The sequence below is a fragment of the Schistocerca piceifrons genome, chromosome 6 (assembly GCF_021461385.2).
Source record: "Schistocerca piceifrons isolate TAMUIC-IGC-003096 chromosome 6, iqSchPice1.1, whole genome shotgun sequence".
Taxonomy (NCBI): domain Eukaryota; kingdom Metazoa; phylum Arthropoda; class Insecta; order Orthoptera; family Acrididae; genus Schistocerca; species Schistocerca piceifrons.
In genome coordinates this window covers 310,747,986-310,767,959 of record NC_060143.1, presented here as the reverse complement: position 1 = coordinate 310,767,959, position 19,974 = coordinate 310,747,986, and the positions used below count along the sequence as shown (strand labels likewise).

The following is a 19,974-nucleotide window of genomic DNA, read 5'->3' as shown; positions in this document are numbered from 1 at the left end:
AAAGCTGTAGGGGAAGACAAAAATTGAAACATGTCCAACAAATAATTGGGGATTTAGTTTGTATGTGCTAGCCTGAGGTGAAGTGGTTGGCACAGGAGAGGAATTCGAGGTGGGTCACCTCAGTCTGTCCAGAAGAATTGTGACTAAACAGAAAAGAAAAGGTACAAATTGTTAGGCTCGGTTCTCACAGTGGTGATAGGATACGCGATACAACATGTTGCAATAAGTGTCGCGAAACGCGACGGTTATTCGTGGGACACTCATGTTCCTTCAGGAGTGATATGACAAGTAACAACACACAGCAGGCAGCAATAGCCTCGTGTGTGGCGTGTTGCTGCCAGACTCTGTAACGCTACCGCCCTGCTCGGACGTACGTTAGCTCTATAAAGCCTGTACTGTAATAAGTTCACGGGCTTCACCTTATAAACAAGGATTTTAGTACATTAGTTGACCGCGTGTACCTAATATAAGCAAGATCGGACTTATATTCAGTCAATAACTACAGTGATGCATCAAGCAAATGTAAAGTATAATTATTCTTTCGCATGGACAAGAAGTACACACAGTAGATGTTACCTATAATTAATAATTCGGTCGCCAGCCTACTTAGGCAATGAGTGAGTTTTTCCTTGTACAAGTGGGTGCATGTACAAGCACAGTAACACGTAGTAATGATGCGTTATATGGCAAAGTTTGGAACCAGAAAAATCCACTGAACTAAAGTTTTCTCTTTTTTTACTAATTTGGACGAGCTAAATTTACACAACACCACACAGCAATGATTACTACGAACTGCATTTTGTATATTGATCAGACTGAAATCGGGCATAGATTGCCCTAGCATCGACAATCTTGAAAGTACACACACAATGTCACTATTAATTATGGAAAAACACTAATACACTTAGGATTAATATAGACTTAGCTTTACTGGTCAAATCTGATCAGCACATTTCAAGGTTTGAAAGAAAGGACAAGAGAAGGGGGGGGGGGGACCCTGAAACTGTTATGGTCGTTAAACTGAAACTATTAAGTACTGAAGGCAAATTAACACTCAAAATTATCAATCTATGGATAACTACTCTTTTGTCTTACTTCTGAATAATTTAACTGTCATTATTTCTGTCTCAAATTAATTAAATAACATCGCTAACTCAATTCAAAAAACTCTCTTCCAATTTAGTCATACTTTTGTTCTTTACCAACATTTGCAATAACACACAGAACTTTAGACTCCTTTATTGCATAGATTAATCTGCTGATAATTTTCATTAACACTAACATTAAACTTTCAGTTCAGGATACTCGGGTTGCACAATACGAGGTAAGGACCCTGTCTAGGACAGTGATCAGGATCAGTAATGGCTAAGGCAATTCTGGTAAAAGTCACGTTATTATTGAACAGTTAGAAACAGTTTCGACACTGGTCCACACAGATACACTTCTAAAGATGAAATAAATGTTTGACCTGTGCAAGTCGGTGCGGCGGTTGGCGGGCAGCGAGATAGCGGGCAGCACGGCACACATACAAGCACGGCTAAGGCTCACACAATATCGGCACTTTCCATCTTCTTAGCGTCGTAATCTTTCCAATTTTGTGCCTCAGAATATAGCCATGCCAAGTAGTCGTCGGAATTGGCCCATCCGAGGCTCAATGGAATCCACTTATCCTGGGTAGCCTCCTCGGTACAGTACGTGTTCCTCTGACCGATTGCCAACTCCGACTGTTGCTCACCTCCGACTGTCATACTGAGCCCGTTGTGCCGAACCGCGCCAGTGTGCGTTTTCCCGCCTCGCCTGCCTCCACCTTTTCCCGCTCCCCTACAGGTAGGGTATTCACCACAGGTTTTCTACTACACATATCCTAATGCATTACCTACGTATGGACCAAGTGTTTAAATCACAATTTTCACATCTTAACAATAGTTTTAACATTAAATACACTTCCCTTTGATTACCACATTATTTGAAATCTAACATAAATAATAATATTCATTTCAAAAGTTGTTCACAGTTTCTTTAACATAACTATACGAACCGAAAAAGAAGTTCAAAACATTGCTTACATTAATTTATCTAAATTCATAAAGAAAAAAATTATTATATGTACAGTTGTCGTTACAACTCGACACGGACAATTTGCAGATATGTACCTTATTTACTCGAGACTGGAAAGACATATGACTCTCCTCCCAGCGTTAAAACCAGTTTCGATATTTTAGATAGATACTTTTGATGCACAGCACTCTATGACCTTAAACGTACCAAACGTAAACTGACCAGCGACTTAAAAAAAAATAAAAAGAAAAGAAAAAGTCGCTGTGTTGTACTACAATTCGAATTAACTATGGGAAACATCAAAAAGAAAACAAGTTCATTACCACACCGTGATATCACACTGTAAGGAGCAAAGAAGGATTTTTTTGGGTGGATAAATTTCCTCAAAATCGAATGAGAAAAACTGGTTGGTTTGTGGAGAACATGCACGAATGCTAAAAAGAGTGATTTTTAATTTTTTCCTCTACAATTTTTGCCCTCTACAGTTCTCTCTAGTCTCATGGAAGTCATTCCTTCATGTCTTAACAGATGTCCTATCATCCTGCCCTTCTCGTTATCAGTATTTTCCACATATTCCTTTCCTCTCCGATTCTGTGCAGAACATCCTCATACCTTACCTTATCAGTCCAGCCAATTTTCAACATTAGTCTGTAGCACCACATTTCAAATGCTTCGATTCTCTTCTGTTCCGGTTTTCCCATACTCCATGTTTCACTACCATACAGTGTCGTACTCCAGACTTACGACGAGCGTTCTCAGAAGTTTCTTCTTCAAATTAAGGCCTATGTTTGATACTAGTAAACTTCTCCTGGCCAGGAATGCCCTTTTTGCCGCTGCTAGTCTGCTTTTGATGTCCCCCTTGCTCCGTCCGTCATTGGTTATTTTACTGCCTTGGTAGCTGAATTCGTTAACTTCATCTACTTCGTGACCATCAATCCTGATTCTAGGTTTCTCGCCGTTCTCGTTTCTGCTACTTCTCGTTACTTTCGTTTTTCTTCGATTTACTCTCAATCCATATTTTGTACTCATTAGGTTGTTCACTGATATCGTTTCACCTTGAATTTTAATTCCACTCCTGAACCATTCTTTTATTTTTGTCATTGCTTTTTCGATGTACAGATTGAACAATAGGGGGAAGACTACATCCCTGTCTTACACCGTTTTTAATCCGAGTACTTCGTTGTTGGTCGTCCACTCTTATAATTCCCTGTTGGCTATTGTACATATTGTATATTACCCGTCTCTCCGTATTGTTTGCCCCTATTTTTCTCATAATTTCGAATATCTTGCACTTTTTACATTGTCGAAGGCTTTTTGCAGGTCGACAAATTCTATGAACGAGTCTTTATTTTTCTTTCGTCATGTTTCCGTTATCAACCGCAACGTCGTTGTCTCTGTCGTGTTTTTATTTTTCCTAAAGCCAAACTGCTCGTCATCTAACACATCCTCAATTTTCTTTTCCATTTTTCTGTACATTATTGTTGTCAGCATGAGCTGTTAAGGTGACTGTGCGATAATTCTCGCACTTTTCAGCTCTTGCAGCCTTCGGAATTTTGTGGATGATATTTTTTCGAAAGTCAGATGCTACGTCGCCAGACTCATACATTCTACGCACCAACGTGAATAGTCGTTTTGTTGCCACTTCCCCCAATGATTTTAGAAACTCTGATGGACTGTTATCTATCCCTTCTGCCTTATTTGATCTGAAGTCCTCCAAATGTCTTTTAAATTCTAATTCTAATACTGGATCCCCTGTCTCTTCTAAATCGACTCCTCGTACCTCTTCTATAAGCACAGAGAATCTGTATTCGAGGAAGATTGTGGGACCGTTATGTCGCTACCAATGTATATCTCACGTGGAGATCTGTACACGTATAGAACCATATAGATAGGAAATTTTCCCTCACCCAGTACATGAACGGCATAGGGGAAAAAATCGCTGATATTGGTACTACGTACCATTGTAGGTCCGTCATTGTAGGTGCAGTGGCTTGTGGAACATATAACTGTGTTTTCAAGAAGAATGTAAAAGATACAAAAAGTATACCTTAATTCGTTTTCAAATTAATTCTTGTTCGCAATAATACACTATCTGCAACGTTTATAATGCTGCTGTAACTGTCAGCGAAGACTTATTTAGAACAGATAGAAGAACTGACGTCGCACGTCGTTTTAAGCTTGTCGAAATGTGTGTGATATGGGCAGCTGGTAAACTTGCTGATACCAACCGCCTTCTTTGGCCATTGAGTTATCATTTTATAACATTTGTTAACTTTGCCGATTCAACCTGACGTGGACTTAGGTCTATGCTACAAATCAGCCTGCGACCACAACCTACACCTAAAAAATTAGTATGGAAATAAAATAAATATTGTCCTCGTTGTGTCTCTATTTGCACACGCATTACGTCACATGCCACCACAGTGTTACGTCAACAGTAGTATTATTTTCTACGGTACAGTAAAATTTTCATAAGATCAAGCAATGATGCGGGCAATGAAGGCTGTAATTCAGATTAGTCAATTACAGTTAAAAAATTTCGTTATTATTATGTCATTTCTTAGACGATCACCAGTAATTTAAAAACTCACGACGTCTGAAACTGCCTGTATGTTACGCCTTTCGGGAAATTCTTTGACACTGAAACGTAAACTCAGCCACAAATCCTACAACGATTAGTAAATCCAATATCGAACTTCCCACCTCTAACAATTCTTAACGCGACAATGTGCCATGAAGGGCAGCCTCGAGAAGATTTTTCCACCCAAGCGACATATTCGGCGCACCATGTCCCTCACATGCTTACACTCGTGTCAGCTCTTGCTGCTAATTATGGTACATTCTGTACAGCAATTTTAAACTTGAGCGGGCCCTTGCGTCGCTTGGATCTCAAAGCAGCCTTTGGTGCCGTGGCACACGTATCGATGCGACCTCACTTCGTGAATGCTACCAGCCAACTGTAATTGCCAAATGCAGCTCACTCAGATCTTACGCCCAGCGCACACACAGCGGCAACGCCAGTAAAACACCGCGAAACGTTGTCGACAGGCAAAGGTTATTTTGAACCAGTGGGCACAGCTTGATCAGGTGTAGCTGGATGACTGCGATACACAAAAATTGATACAAATACAGAAAATAATGAGCTTCATAAGAAAATGGGAGAATAGGAGTTTGTGGCACAACTTGACTAGAAGAAGGGACCGGTTGGTAGGACATGTTCTGAGGCATCAAGGGATCACCAATTTAGTACTGGAGGGCAGCGCGGAGGGTAAAATCGCAGAGGGAGACCAAGAGATGAATACACTAAGCAGATTCAGAAGGATGTAGGCTGCAGTAGGTACTGGGAGATGAAGAAGCTTGCACAGGATAGAGTAGCATGGAGAGCTGCATCAAACCAGTCTCAGGACTGAAGACCACCAGCACAACAACAACAACAACAAGAAAATACCAAAAATTATGGTTCAAATGGCTCTGAGCACTATGGGACTTAACATCTGAGGTCATCAGTCCCCTAGAACTTAGAACTAATTAAACCTAAGTAACCTAAGGACGCCACACACATCCATCCCCGAGGCAGGATTCGAACCTGCAACCGTAGCGGTCGCGCGGTTCCAGACTGAAGCGCCTAGAACCGCTCAGCCACACCGGCTGGCTACCAAAAATTATAGTGATCTATGACGTCCGAGGTAGTAAGATTCTCATAACTACATTTTCGCTTAAAGGTAGTTTAGCGATGGGGAAGACTGAGGATTTTGAAGCATGTATCGCTGGAACAATTGTCCTATTCACTGCGTTTGGCGGTCTCTGACTTTCACCTATTTTTCCTATTTTTATGTTTAAAAAAATGGTAGCTGGAAACTGCTTCGTTCGAAAGAAGGTATTGTTCAAATAGTTGATGGATATTTTTACAGACGTTCCATACTTGCATATCAGGCGTGGAACTTAACGCATTGTCAAAAACTGGAGTCATCTGAACCTACCGAAACCATACGTCCCTTGACGTAGTGCTGCTTTAGCACGCGAGGTTGTACGAGTTCATGCGGAGACAGAATTTGAAAAAGTGGTTGACGATATATTTTGCATTAGTACTATTTTTTGGATCATAGGCTTTGTTGAAAGACTGATCTGCACTGCAGTCCTAGGTTTAGCTTAGGCTGAAAGGTGACAGTTCGCTTGTGAGTTGGTGAAGCGGTATCGAAGGCTTCAGTTAATGTAAGAATTGGTAAAAGTGTCCCAGAGGTATTCTTGCTCGTTCCTGTAAGCGAATTCTAGTCAAGCTAGAGAGCAGTAATCCAGTTTATGAAAAAAGCAGCAAGGGTGTGAGGCTTAAGCAAATTTAGCGAGTTAAACGCATGGGCAGGACAGTTTATCCCGGTGCTCCGAGCAGGAACGCCGGGCGCGCACACGCAACCCGCACCTGCGGACGCGAGGCACGGCGACGCATTCCGTTCCGGCGCTTAACGGCTGCCTGGCACGCGCCGGGGCGCAAACATGACGCCCTGAGTCCGGCGGCCGCGTCTGTCACCTGCTAGTCGTGCGGAGGCGGCGTGGCTGCCGAGACTGCTGGCCGCACGGGGGAAGCACTGTCTGACCAGAAGTACCCGCACACCCGTATGTAATACGAGACTGACCACTATACGCCATGAGAGGTAGACTCGCCATTATAAAATGTGGTGGGGAGAACTGTGTTGCCAGTAGGGAAGCAGTAACAGTGGAAAAGGTCAGTCACGATAGCTCAGTGACTTCTAAGGTGGACTAGTCACGAGGTGACTTTTCAAACCTTCTAAAACTGCCCATGTCGACTGTTGTTGATGTGATTATGAAGCAGAAACGAGAAGGAACAACCACAGCTAAACAAAGACCTGGCAGACATCATCTACTGAAGGGTAGGGACCGTCGACCATTGCGAATGGTGGTTGTAAAAAAAAAACCTCATGAAATCAGCAGAAGAATTCACTCTTGAGTTCCAAAGTACTACCAGCAGTCCATCCAATACAATGACTACCCGTAGGGATTAAAAGAAATGGGGCGGAATGATCAGCTAGCACCTCATATGCCACACCTTTGTGTCATCATCATCATAATCATCAGCCAATTCAGTAATTAAATGATGTGGCCTCTTCGAGTCGTGGATTCAGGTAGGCTTTCAGCAGTCTTATCCAAGTGGGACGGTCTTGGGCAGTTCTCTGCCAGGTGTTACCAGCGATGTTCTTGATGTCTTTGTCCCATCTGTCTGGTGGTCTTCCTCTAGGCCTCCGGTGCTCTCTCGGACTCCACTCGAGAACTAGCTTCGTCTATCTGTTGTCTTTTCTTCTTGCGACGTGGCCAGCCCACTGCCATTTCAAGGAACCTACTGTCTCTAAGATGTCATTAACCTTCGTCACAGACCGGATGTCATCTGGCCTTTTCCTATCATTTCTTGTATAGCCCAGCATTGATGTCTCCATGGCTCTCCGTGCTGTCCTAAGTTTCCCTTTTGTAAATGAGTTCAGTGTCCATGTCTCGCAGCCATACGTCATCACAGGAAGAATGCATTGATCAAATACTGCTTTCTTCGGATTTACTGGCATTTTTGAGCTGAATACTGTTTAATTCTTCCCAAATGCTTGCCAGCTAAGTTTGATGCTTCGATAGATTTCTGGCCTTATGTCTCCCTTCATATTTATAATCTGGCCAAGGTAGACACATTCACTGACTTCTTCTAATAGACTGTCCTTGAGTTTCACATCTCCAGCTGGGACCCATTTGTTGGACATTACTTTTGTTTTAGAAAGGTTCGTGTTCAAGCCAACCAGCTGACATTCCGATGCAAGATCTGTAACTAAGTTTTGGAGCTCTGTTAAGTCTTTGGCCAGTAAGGCAATATCATCAGCAAATCTCAAATTGGTAAGCCTTCTTCCATTAATTCTAATTCCCTTACCTTCCCAGCTCACCTTTGTGTAGTCACTGCTAATCAACTCTTGAGCATGTGTAGAGGGCTATGACGCTGAATAGCAGGTGAAGAGCGGTGACAATGAGCAGTAGGTGTTTGGAATCGAATGATATAGCATGATGAACCACGCTATTTCCTTTGGCAATCCAATGGAAGGGTTAGGTTTGGCGAATGCCTGGAGAACGCTGCACCCCATCATGTAGTGCCGACAGTAACGTATGGAGGACATGATGGTATGTATGGACGCGTTTTTTGAGGTTGGAGGTGTGGTGTCCTCATTGCGCTCAAGAAAACACGTGGAAGAATACGAACACATTTTTCACCATGGTGTACTTCATACAGTAGAGGAACAGTTCGGAGATGATGGCTGTAACAGCAAGACAAATACCCCTGTCGCAGAGCAGCACTTACGAGGCATTTGTTTGTGGACAGTAACGTTCTTGAAATGGACTGGCTTGTCCAAATTCCCTACCTGAATCCAATATGATATCTTTGAGATGAGTCAGAGTGTCGACTTCGCTCCAGCTCCTAGTGTCCTTCATCACTGCCTTCTCTGGTTTCGGCTCTTGAGGAAGAAGAGATTGCCATTCCTCGCAGACTTTGACACCTTATTTAAAGTGTCTCCATCTGAGTTCAAGCTGTCATAAAGACGAAGGGGTGAACACGACCCATATTCCGGAATGGAATTTGCACTCTGCAGCGGAGGGTGGGCTGATATGAAACTTCCTGCCAAATTGAAATAGTGTGCCGGGCCGAGACTCGAACTCTGGATCTTTGCGTTTTGCGCACAACTGCTCTACCTATCGGGCTACCCAAACACCACTCACGACCCGCCTTCAGAGCTTTACCTGGTCAGTACCTCATCTCCTACCTTCCCAACTTCACAGCAGCTCATCTCCGAAGGTAGGAGACGAGGTACTGACGGGAGTGAAGCTGTGAGGACGAGTCGTGAGTCGTGCTTCGGTAACTCGATCGGTAGAGCACTTGACCGGGAAAGGCAAAGGTCCCGAGTTAGGGTCTCTTTCCGGAACACAGTTTTAAACTGTCAGGAAGTTTCACACCCTATATTAATTTCCACTACTAGGGGTCCGGATACTTTTTATTTTATTGTGTATCTACGAGTTCTATTTGTTTATTTCCGTCCTATCAATGGAAATCACAGTGAAAATTCAAAATATTTTTTATTTGGAACAGTTAGCTACATTTTGCAGCTAATTCCTTACATAGTTACCAGTCCGTCTTAGACATTTGTCGTATCTTTGAATCAACAGCTGTGAACAAGTCAGTGTCAACTTGTTAACTGACACCGAGCAAGGACCTGTGTATTGCGGCTGACTGATTTAAAATTTCATGATTGTCGTCGGTTTTTTCCACTTTTACTTCCGTACTATCGAATACTGTACAGTTACTGTGGAATCGGAGATGCGGCTTAACAAGGGCAGCATAAGCGAGGTTCCACTACAGTTTTCATGGTAATGTGTGTTGTGGCAGTGATGCGTCGCCTTCCTTTAACGCGTTGTTGGCATCCCACCGCTGGATGGTGTGTCTCCAGACATGTCTTCGCTGTTCATTGGGGCTCAGTAGGAAGTGGGACTCATCACTGGAGAAAATTCTTTCAATGAGATTTCAGGCCGAGGACGCGAGACGCCCCCGGCAGCGGTGAGACACGAACCTGATTGTCGCCCACTATACGGCCCGCCAACCAGGAGTGATGTTTTAGGGCCATTTATTTTCACAGTATGACCCCTTTCGTCATCATCCGCAGCACTCTTACAGCACAGCGGTAGATCGACGATATTCTACGCCTTCATTGCGAGCCGTCCCGGATTACATTTCAACAGAAAGATGACCGCCCACATACGGCGAGAGTTTCTGCCACTTGCCCTCCTGCTTGCCAAACCCTATCTTGGCCAACAAGATCATCAGATCTCTCCCCTTCTGAGAACGTTTGGAGCATTATGGGCAGGGCCTTCCAACCATCAAGGAATCTTGACGATCTAACCCGCCATTTGGACAGAATTTGGCACGATATCCCTCAGGAGCATATCCAACAACTCTCTCAATCTATGCTAAGCCGAATAACCGCTTGCAAAAGGGCGAGAAGTGGACTTGTTCAATTTGTGACTTGCTCAGTATGTGAAGCTCTTTGCCTTGAATAAATTATCAATTTTTCTGATATTTTAAGAATTTGTTTGTCTATACCTGTACATCACATCTCCCGATTTCCGATTAAATTCGAGTAAATTATTCACGGCGCGTCGTTTTTTCTTTTTTTTATCGTAGAGTGTATTTGTTTATTCAGTTGGCGGTTTCGATCACTTTGATTATCCTCAGGTTGATCTAAACAGATAAACTGGCAAGTGGTATAAAATGTACATAATGGTAGGCTATCAACTGTAACAGCTTAGGAGACTTGGGTGCTAGACGTAATTGGCCGACTACAGTTTGCCAAGGCATAATAAACAGTTAGAAATATAATCTTAGACTACGTTTGCGTACATAGAAAGTAAATTTATTAAAATGCATTTAAAAGGGACCAAGCCTTATACCGTGGATCAAAAGAGAAATCTTAGTTTAAATTCTAAAGGGCAGCTGCAAATAAGTGTAAGCGCCATATGCATTACAATCAAGTTAACTGACTGCAGCTTGTCAAACGATAAAAAAAGTCGCCGACAGAGTAGGCATACCAAAATCGGATCCGAGGAACTGACGGCGGCACGAAGCCAACGCATAATGAAAATGGACAGAGTGAGTAATGAAATTAATAAAAGCTCCACGGCTGAAAAAAGTATGACATCGAGCTACCGTTAAAATGTACCGTAAAAGGTAGCGCTCAAAAGCGGATTGTTGCATGTACAATACATAAATAAATGAACTGAAAGCAGCATATCAGACCAGGGTAAAAAGAATGCAGGCACAACAGATTCGCCGAAACGGAGACAAGAAAAATGTGTGCAGTAGAGGGAGGAGCATATCTGTACCAGGTTATAAAACCTGCAACAGCTTCTCATATAACGAAAAGTAGGCACTGGTCGTGAATTCAATCTGTTCATTAAGAAGTTTAGAGGGGTGGCGTTTATTAGTCCCTTAAATTTGTATCTCCTCCTTTAGAAAAGTTTACTTAAGTTTATCACTATAGACGACGTTTTCGTTACGAGAGAGAGGAAAGTGCCTTTCGCAAACGATATCCTTTTCAGCTAACACCTCAGCGATTGTTTCAACAATTTAAAACCAGCACAACCTTCTTTCTTCCCTTGTAAGGTTTACAGAAGTTCTCCAACGAAGCCTGCATTACTGCCAGGACTGCCCGTATAGCTCACCTGCAAGAATAAAGCCTGGGTTCGAATCCTATTGTTGACAGCCAGTATTCGCCAGATGGGAAAAGTCCTGTCTACAGAAACAAGTGTTTAACTGTTAGCGGCTCCAGTTCTTTCAAATTGTCTTAGTAAACAATAGTCTACACCAGTAGTTCCCAACTTGAGGGTAACAGCCCTAGAGGAGGAAAATGTATTTTTCTGAACAGGAAAAAAAAATCAGTTCTGTTTCAGTAACGAAATTAAATTTTTAAAATGATCATTACTGTTATCACTATCTCGTGAAACTCAAATCCTGATTAGATACGTTACCAATAATTCATTTTTTTTCAATGCGTAACACAACGTGGTTGAGGTTACAGTTCGTGAAACAAATGTACGAATGTCTTCCTTTCGTAGTCCAGCCACTACACACATACTTCGTACCATGCATGTATGACAGTAAAAACGAGATACACTGAAGAGCCAAAGAAACTGGCACACCTGCCTGATATCGTGTAGAGCCCCCGCAAGCACGTAGAAGTGCCACAACACGACGTGGCATGGACTCGACTAATGTCTGAAGTAGTGCTGAAAGGAACTGACACATAAATCCTGTAGGACTGTCCATAAATCCGTAAGAGTACGAACTCTTCTGAAAAGCACGTTACAAGGGATCCCAGATATACTCAATAATGTTCATGTCTGGGGAATCTGGTGACCAGCGGAAGTGTTTAAACTCAGAAGAATGTTCCTGGAACCACTCTGTAGCAATTCTGGTCGTGTGAGGTGTCGCATTCTCCTACTGGAACTGCCGTCCGTCGGAATGCACAATGGACATCAATGGATGCAGGTGCTCGGACAGCATGCTTACGTGCGTGTCACCTGTCAGAGCCGTATCTGGACGTATCAGTGGTCGCATATCACTCCAACTGCACACGCACCATACCGTTGCAGAGCGTCCACCTGCTTGAACGGTCCCCTGCTGACATGCAGGGTCCATGGATTCATGAGGTTGTCTCCATACCCGTACACGTCCGTCAGCTCGATATAACTTGAAACGAGACTCGTCTGACCAGGCAACATGTTTCCAGTCATGAACAAAAAATGGTTCAAATGGCTCTGAGCACTATGGGACTCAACTGCTGAGGTCATTAGTCCCCTAGAACGTAGAACTAGTTAAACCTAACTAACCTAAGGACATCACAAACATCCATGCCCGAGGCAGGATTCGAACCTGCGACCGTAGCGGTCTTGCGGTTCCAGGCTGCAGCGCCTTTAACCGCACGGCCACTTCGGCCGGCAGTCATGAACAGTCCAATGTGGGTGTTGACGGGCTCAGATGAGGCGTAAAGCAAGATTACACGAGTGGGCTTTCGGCTCAGAAATCCCATATCGATGATGCTTAGTTGAATGGTTCGCACGCTGATACTTGTTGATGATCCAGCGTTGAAATCTGCAGGAATTTTCCGAAGGGTTGCATTTCTGTCATTGGTCCCGTTCTTGCAGGATCTTTTTCCGATCGTAGCGATGTCGAAGATTTGATGTTTTACCAGATTCCTGATATCCTAGGTACACTCTCGAGATAATCGTAAGGGAAAAGCCCATCTCTAGCTCGGAGATGCTGTGTCCCATCGCTCGCACGCCGACTATAACACCACGTTCAAACTCACGTAAATCTTCATAACCTGCCAATGTAGCAGTAGTAAATGATCTAACAACTGCACCAGACACTTGTTGTCTTATACAAACGTTGCCGACCGCAGCGCCGTATTCCGCCTGTTTACTTATCTCTGTATTTGAATACGCATTGCTATACCAGTTTCTTTGGCGCTTCAGTGTAAACACAGGCTGTTTCATAATTCATGTTACATACTTATAGAGGCTGTAGAGGGGACTCAGTAGATAAAGTTTTACGTAGGAACCCAAGACCGGAAACGTCATCCAACAATGCTGCAGAGCATCAAAGTTACAGGCGCCGGCGCCTGTTAATGTATTAATACATACAGGGTGAATCCGTGACGTTACAAACTTTCTAGGATGAAGGAGAATGATAAAGGTATCAGTTTGAGGTAAGGTTCTCTGGTTTGGAAACGAGTGTGTCGAAAGTTACAATAGAAAATTAATCAGATATCTCTGACAGGTAAATACATGTACCGATACTATTGTTGCTAAGAATGTAAGGTATGCAACGTCCATAAGTGGTGGTATGGACCAAGACAGGCAAAATGTCTAGAAACATGGGCTCTAAAGCATACCTGAGGAGCTATGAGTATTTGTTCATCTTCGATGCTGTGAAACAACCTTCTCAATTGAACACTTGCTCATAGCTCTTACGATATGCATTGTAGAGCCTATGTTTCTGAGACATTTTATCTTTTCTTGGTCCTTACTACTATCTCTTTAAGTTGCCTACCCTGTAGTCCTAGCAGTAATTGTATTCCTCTGTCAGACATATCAGAACGAATTTAGCTTACAACATTCGACTCGTTAGCTTCCAGTACAGGAGTCCTTACCTCAAATTGATACATTTATCCTTCATCATCACTGAATCACTCTGTATATACACACTAATTTACAGGCGCCGGAGCCTATAACTTTGAGTTTCTGTAGCCTCCTTGGATGACGTTTCCGTATGTGAGTCCCAATGTAAAACTTGATCAACTAAGTCCCTTCTACAACCTCTACAAGTGTGTAACATGAATTGTGAAACACCCTAGACATCACAAACGCTTAAATGTCTCCTGAAAATTCTGTCTCCTCATTGTAGGTAGTGTCCGCAATACACTAGGAATTGCTATGTTGTTCACTTTGCAACAACAAACGAACTAATTGACAACACAACACAACAGTAACTATGAAATGGGCACTACACTGCTGTAGAGACTACACATTATTATTATTTTTATTATTATTATTATTAATGGTAGTCGTAATTTCTTTCAGTTCAGTAGTAAAGAGTTGATCAGTGAAGCGATTACACACAGTAGACCTAAGTACGGTGGACACATTTTAATTTGGTTGGTTTTAAAGGGAGAAGCAGGGTGTGGGCGAAGCACGTGCCACCATGGAGATGAGTGGTGCAGAAAATAATGTTTTGTTACAAATGTCTACCCCCAATATGAATTGTTAACTTTCTTTGTTGAGGAGGAATTGAAGGTAGTACTAGCAATGCGCTGAAAATTGCTTTGAAATTCTATTAAAAAGTGTTATTAGAACGGAGCAGTACCAATTGTCTCACTGGGTTATTAGTTCGTGGTGTAATAGAATACCCAAAAACTAAATATCGTTTATCTTTAGTTATTTTAAAGAAGAAAGTCTTCAAAGAAAATTCTTTTTCATTCTATAGTGTGGTTAGGTACTAATAGTCAAGATTATGGGGGTAATATCTAATATCTGATTGCACTCAGGAGTAATGGTTTCACAAAGATGGAACAACTGGTCTACACCAACACTAGTGTCGTTATTACCAGACAAACTACAGCCAGTCACTCGTTGCACTTGAAGCGCAAAGCGGTGATTTTACGATTGAAATTGATCTGCTACGCAGTTTCTATCTAGTTCTTTGCTACGCATGATGACCTCTCTCGCACCTGTCGCTTTACTGCCCCTTTTCTATAATGTGTGTTTGTTTTCTTCTCTTCTGGGCCGCAGCTGCCGCGGAAGGAGAAGAGAGGCTTCCTGCAGGTAAACTTATGTTCTCTTGTCTGCACTAACACGTAGCTGTAGTCTGTAGCGTACAAGTATGCAGTGTGACTGCGTATCATACTTCAACTGCTTTGAGGAAATGTGATGTCACTTGATATTCACGCTCCTGATGAAAAATACTTTTCTTCTACGAGTAATTGTGTATCATATTTGGCATTCAGTATGTCTTGAAATTTTCATCGATATTATTTATTTATTTATTGAAATAAAATGTAGGATGCACTTTTTCACTCACTGCTAGTGACGTTGTGCTGAAACATGCTTTCAGTAGAATTTGGAAAACGCAGTATATTAGCAACATAAAATGTTTAACGTAGCTGTAAATTCGCACTATTAAATTTCTAATTTTCTAGTTAGGAATGTCGTTGACTCAGTCCACTCTTGGATCTTATTTTAACGAACCGAGAGTCCCTCAATGGTCTGCCCTGTCCATTTGTATGGAGACTGAGATGTGTCAAAGTATAGGATGAAGACAGAATCATTATTGCTATGTGACACATTTTCCCGCGCATTACGTGTGAGCAATTTGGTTTGATAATCCTTTTAAATCTGTCACATCAATAGGTTTAAGGTGTCGTATTGTATGTACGCCAGCTACTCGCAGGTTCATTCTTTTATGGTTCTCGACTTAAACTCTTCATCTGGCTAGTATCTATGATTATGATAAATACCACATTTAAAAGTGGCATGGGTTCCAGATCACTTTGAAGATCTCGAGGCAAATGGTATTTTCAGAGCAGGTTTTCTAGTAGCCGGAAGCAACGTTATACTACTAAGTCCGACGTTACGATTGGTATTGGAGGGCGGGGTCGGGTGAGTTATTCCCTTGGCACAGTACTGCTGCAGGGTAGATGACTTTTTGTAGTCCTCTGTCTTATACTTACATTACAATGGCAACATCGTGAAGCAAAAATAGTCAAAAGACCATTAAGCAGCTATTTTGTGTAGCACAATCTGTGGCCATATCATTTTTGTTTAAAAAAAGCGATGATATATCACCACAGCTGTTACAGAAACTATTGATGAGGCATTAACAGCCTCTGACATTAAGTAAGAACTTGATATCGCATGTTTTGAATGATGCGAGCAAAGCGTGTGATTCAATTTCATCGTACACCTTACTAGCAAAATTGGAAGTTCTGCGACGTACGTAATAACGCACTGGCAGTAATGGCATAATACACTACCCAGTCACGTTAACTAAAGCACTTGTCAAAAGCCTGAATAGACACGTTTTATAGTGCGGACCACTGCGAGTCGTGCAGGAAGGGAGTCAGTGAGGCTGTGGAAGGTACTGACAGGGATGAGGAGCCACGCTGACACCAGTGCAATGGTCAACTGAGCTACGTTTCTCGATTGCGGATCAATGGCGCGCACAGCCCGGTCCTGGTGGCTCCACATATTCTCGATTGGGCTTAAATCCTGGGAGTTTGATGGCCAGGGAAGTACAGTGAACTCACGTACATTGCGAGGTGTGTGATGCGTTGCGTTGTCCTATCGGCGGATGGCGTCGTGCCGCGGAAAAACAAACTGCATGTGGCGGTGGACATTGTCTCCAAGGATACTTGCATATTTGTACTGATCCACTGCGCCTTCCAGAAGCACAAGAATACCCAGGGAATGCCCTCTGTCCTGGATACTTCCGACGGCTGTCGCAGGGCCGTACATCTGTCAAAAAGTGATTCGTCTGAAAAGCCCACCTCTCGCCGTTCAGTGGACGTCCAGTAGCGGTAATTGTGAGCAACTTCCAGCCTTCATCGCCAAGGAACAGCAGTCAGCATGGGTGCATGAACCAGGCGCCTACTGCAGAGGCCCATACGCAGCAACGTTCACTAAACGGTCGTTGAGGAGACACTATTGATGGCTCCTTGGTTCATCTGGGCGGTCATTTGGTCAACAACTGCACGTCTTTTCGCCCGTACACATCTCCGCCGTTTCATAATTTTTTCCAACCTTGGCCCGAAAACTAATCATCACGCTCTTTTGGACGTCAGATAAATCGCTTCATTTACGCAATACGACAACGAGTGCACTGTTTTCCACGCTCCGGACACGCTTTATATACTCTGCACTACTAGTGCTGCAACCTATCACCTGTGAGTGGTTACTGCACGTTGACGTTGTACGTAAGCGGTTCTCACATTTATATGATTGGGCCGAGTATTTAGGTAGAAGAAGACAGTTTGTCTCATCAAAAATAGGCTTTCCCACAATTTGAACTTAGAACTCGACTACTACAGATTAATATTCTCGAACCCTGTATCTTTTATTACTGTAATTACAGATTCCTCCGATTATTTGGCTCAGTCGTTTTGGTCTCCTCTAACCGCATACCACGTGATAAAACAAAGCTTCTTTTGGCGTATTTATTGTTTGATGGTCGACTTACAAAAGATTTCAAGTACTTTTTTTAGTGTCGTAGCTTTCCATCGGCCTGGGTAACACCCCCAATAGGGGTGCAGATGAAACTGCTTTGGTGGTGTTACCAAAAGCTTGACGATATGACTTGTACGGGACCGCAGAACATTCAGTTCGATGATGTATCGCCGCACTCGCTCTCTCGCACACATAAAAACACACAGAGGTGAGGAGCACCTTCTGACTGGTGCTAATGACCTCCGCAAGACATCGACAAGAGGTCAACGACCGTGAAGGCGAGAGAGCTAGCGGTCGTATACAGAGCCGGCAGTCTTCCGGTGATTCCGTCCGGCGCCGCCAGGGTCGCAGCTGTGGCGTCGGCTCATCGCTTGTAAGGCGATATGTATCGGTCGGGGATTAGCACCGGAGATGCAGACGTAAGCAACATGACCCTCCTTCAAAGGCTTCACTGCTGAAGGCTATGTGATCACAAGAGACACACAGATGCACAAAGTGTGTGTGTGTGTGTGTGTGTGTGTGTGTGTGTGTGAGAGAGAGAGAGAGAGAGAGAGAGAGAGACAGAGAGAGAGATACGACAGCATCGATAAGCTTTGTTCTGGGTAGGACGAAACACGAAGAATCGATGATATTCCACGTCATTCTAGTATTAGGGCATGGGACTAAGAAGCAACTACAGTGGTGAAAAAAGGCTCAGTCGTGTCTTTAGACAGCATAATGGAGAAAACGGACATCCATCATACTTGAAACTTCCAGTAGTGGATCTGTACCTTTCAGCAAATGGGAAGCATTCAGTTCACGGCTATTCTAATAGTAATTCCTAAATCAGACAGCGGAGGTGGAGTTTGCGGTGAAAATTGTCAATACATCTGATCTGAGAAAAATATCTCGCAACACTAAGGATTTGGTTAATATTGATGTAGAAATAAGGAAATAAAAGAAATTAGAGCGTCTACTGAGGCGCGCAACAGCCACTTTGCTCACCCGATAGTGGTATCGATTGAAACATGGAGTAGCTAACAGTGAAACAAGACACATTCCACTGTGTTCTGCGCAGAATATACAGGCTGTCCCATCGATCTTGATCACCCCAAATAACTTTTAGTCAAGAAGCAAAATAACGAATGTATCACGTAAATATTGTTTAGCTTCCAGAGGGAGAATAATCAGCATGATAGTATGTATTACCTCTCCGTTCGTTAAGAGGATATGAACAATTGTACATCTTTTTTAAGCAACAGTTAGTTTTCCATTTTCTCCCTTCAGCACATGCTAAGCAACGTATTACATGCTCATAAAATTCTACATAATAAGAAACATAAACGACGATCTTTAATACCGCTTTGTAGTACTGCAAACCACTGCGGACACGAAATGATTGAAAGATGCTGAAAAGTGGTGATCATGGACAGTGATACACTGGTCCAAGCGATGGATGAAAGAATTCATCCCTGCTTTCAGTGTTGTTTGATGAAGTGAATTACGTAGAAACAATCACGATACTTCCCTCCATCGTCTCTGGAGTCTTTGGAATATCGCATCCCTAAGGAAAAAAGCCGAGAGGAGTGCCAAGCGGCTGCCTCGGGCATGAATGTGTGTGATGTCCTTAGGTTAGTTAGGTTTAAGTAGTTCTAAGTTCTAGGGGACTGATGACCTCAGATGTTAAGTCCCATAGTGCTCAGAGCCATTTGAACCATTTTGAACCGAGAGGTGTTGTGTCAGGAGTCTAATAAGTAACTAGGCCAATTACTGTTCATCTAAGACCAACCAGTCTGCCAGGTTACCTTCGGTTCAGAAAACGCCATACACGCAATTCATTATGTCCTGGACATCCACCGTTTTGGTACCAGATAAGCCTTCTTGATCTTAGCGGCTTTTCATCCAGAAGACGAGAAAGAATTAACGTGAGAAAGTTAGCGTGTGCACCGTTCAGGTTAGCATAGGTGAAATAAGGGCTGATAATAGCAGTACTGTACTGATCATCTCATTCAAGACATTATCTCGCCATTGATTTTTCTTTCTGACGTACATTGTCAGGCTGATAGAAACAGTTATCGTCCTCGAGCTTTTGGTTATAACCTTCCGCAATTATAGTTTTATTTAGCGTGTGCACCGTTCAGGTTAGCATAGGTGAAATAAGGGCTGATAATAGCAGTACTGTACTGATCATCTCATTCAAGACATTATCTCGCCATTGATTTTTCTTTCTGACGTACATTGTCAGGCTGATAGAAACAGTTATCGTCCTCGAGCTTTTGGTTATAACCTTCCGCAATTATAGTTTTATTTGGAACCATACCCTACCCACGGAGATCAATCTCATGCCGTAACACCACCTTCTCGGTACTTCACTACACGTAAAGGCATTCGTCGAACCCCAACCCTTCCATTGGGGCGCGACAGAGTATAACGTGATGCATCACTCCAAATCGCTCGTTTCCAGTCATCCACTGTGCAGTGGTGTCGGTCTTTAGACCACCTCAAACATCACTTAATACTGAATACACAAATGTGTGGCTTATGAGGAGCTGCTTGACCATCGTAACTCATTCTACCCCCTACGCACAGTCACTGTTCTGCCTGGACTGCTGGTATCCCTCTGGAACT

At 43.0% G+C, this 19,974-nt stretch overlaps 1 protein-coding gene across 1 annotated transcript in view; it reads left to right on the top strand.

The window, feature by feature from the left end:
• The window catches only part of LOC124803291 (E3 ubiquitin-protein ligase TRIM9), a 173,710-nt gene that overhangs the window by 59,776 nt on the left and 93,960 nt on the right, over nt 1-19,974 (top strand). Inside the window, exon 7 of the mRNA XM_047264474.1 lies at nt 14,938-14,970. Within this exon, the coding sequence (XP_047120430.1) occupies nt 14,938-14,970 (33 nt within the window). The remainder of the gene's footprint in view (nt 1-14,937; nt 14,971-19,974) is intronic.